Source organism: Zea mays, chromosome 5 (genome assembly GCF_902167145.1).
Source record: "Zea mays cultivar B73 chromosome 5, Zm-B73-REFERENCE-NAM-5.0, whole genome shotgun sequence".
Classification (NCBI taxonomy): domain Eukaryota; kingdom Viridiplantae; phylum Streptophyta; class Magnoliopsida; order Poales; family Poaceae; genus Zea; species Zea mays.
The window spans coordinates 182,602,760-182,604,208 of NC_050100.1; the positions used below are offsets into that span (position 1 = coordinate 182,602,760).

A 1,449-nucleotide genomic window follows, 5' to 3' on the forward strand; every position below is an offset into this window, starting at 1 on the left:
GCAGTATTAAGAAAGTTAAATGAAAAAAAGGAGAAAACCAAAGATTACACAAAAATCCTTGCAAGCCAAAGTTCTCTGTCTGTCTGATCTCTGATGAGAGATACATACAACCTCTTTGCTCTAAAGATAACCTGAGCAAATACACACTTTCGAATTCTTCATCTTCTTCGCAGGCAGACGAATTATTTATTGAGGACAGAAAGTAACACAGCAAAGGGTTCTCTGCTGCTTTCTGGTCGAGACCTAACGATTTTGTCCAACCTAACTTTTGGCTTTAATTTGGCCTGATCACCTAAGAAAAACTTTTGCCGCGATTAATTAGATTTGTCTTTCTTTCCCCCCCCCCCCCCCCCCCCCCCCCCAAAGATCTGTCATAGCGATAAGCATTGCACTAGCTGAAGAAGAAGAAGAAAGAGCACTGCACTAGCTGAAACTACTTCGTATATATTACACACAGATCTAGAGGCCAAAACTAACATATATGTTGTACGTATGGGCCAATGGTTACATGCATGCATAACTGCAGTTGCATATGTACTGAGTATACATATATACGGCTTGCTTCCCCTACGCGTAGATGGCGTAGCGCATGCTCTCGCGCACCATGAGGTGGCTGACCTCGTCGGCGCGCGGCCGCCACCCGGTGGCGGCCCACGCCTCCTCGGCCGCGCCGACGTCCTCGCCGTCCAAGCGGACGGCGCACGCCAGCGCCAGCAGCGCCCTGGCCAGGGCGCCGCCCAGCGTCGGCGCCACCACGGCGCCGCCCGCCGCGGCAGCACCGCCGCCGTCGATATCGCCGCCGTCTGCGCCGAGCGCGCTCTCGTCCACCACCCGCGCCGTCCGCCGCCGTCGCCGCCCCCTGCCCCATCGGAGGCCCTGCCGCACCAAGCTCCACATGGTCGATGACTGAGACCGCGACCGGCAAGCAGCAAGACGACGGTCGAGAACCTTCTCTCCCTCCTTCGATCGGCAGCTTCGCACTCAACGACACATCCTGAGCTCCTGAGCTCTGAATCTCTGGTCTCTGCTAGTGCTAGGTGTATGTATGTAGTTTGCTGGGTCACGCGGCTCGCGCCATGTCCATGGCACCACTCATGCTGTTTGCTAGCTTCTGCTGTGTACTTCCCTGCCTCGGACACGCCATCGTCGACCAGAGACTGCAGGTACTACTATATATACAAGGACGTTGTTATTAGCTGGTTCGTGGAAGCAAGCAACATCTGTGGGATATGTATATATGGAGGGGAGCATGCTAGAGGAGAAGCAGGGGAGGCCGAAGCGTGATCAGCTAGCTAGGGGGACAGGAGCGATCGAGGTCGAGGAGGACAAGGCAGGGATAGTGGTGGTGGTGGGGAGAGGCGAGCACTACCACTACTACACTGGCCATAAAGAAAAGGTTATTAAGCTAGCTATCCCGAACTACTCGGTAGTGGGATCGAGGATTCTGCT

The 1,449-nt window shown here is 54.5% G+C and overlaps 1 protein-coding gene across 1 annotated transcript; it reads right to left on the bottom strand.

The window, feature by feature from the left end:
- Window positions 1–374: 374 nt before the first annotated feature.
- Window positions 375–1,203, bottom strand: LOC100275655 (uncharacterized). The gene has a single exon (NM_001149691.2). It carries the CDS (start codon window positions 895–897, stop codon window positions 568–570), a length of 330 nt encoding a protein of 109 aa, NP_001143163.1. The 5' UTR covers window positions 898–1,203; the 3' UTR covers window positions 375–567.
- Between the last annotated feature and the right edge of the window lie 246 nt (window positions 1,204–1,449).

Bases quoted from the DNA above. Each gene is read 5' to 3' on its own strand.
- LOC100275655 (NM_001149691.2), bottom strand. From the start codon at position 897: ATGTGGAGCTTGGTGCGGCAGGGCCTCCGATGGGGCAGGGGGCGGCGA.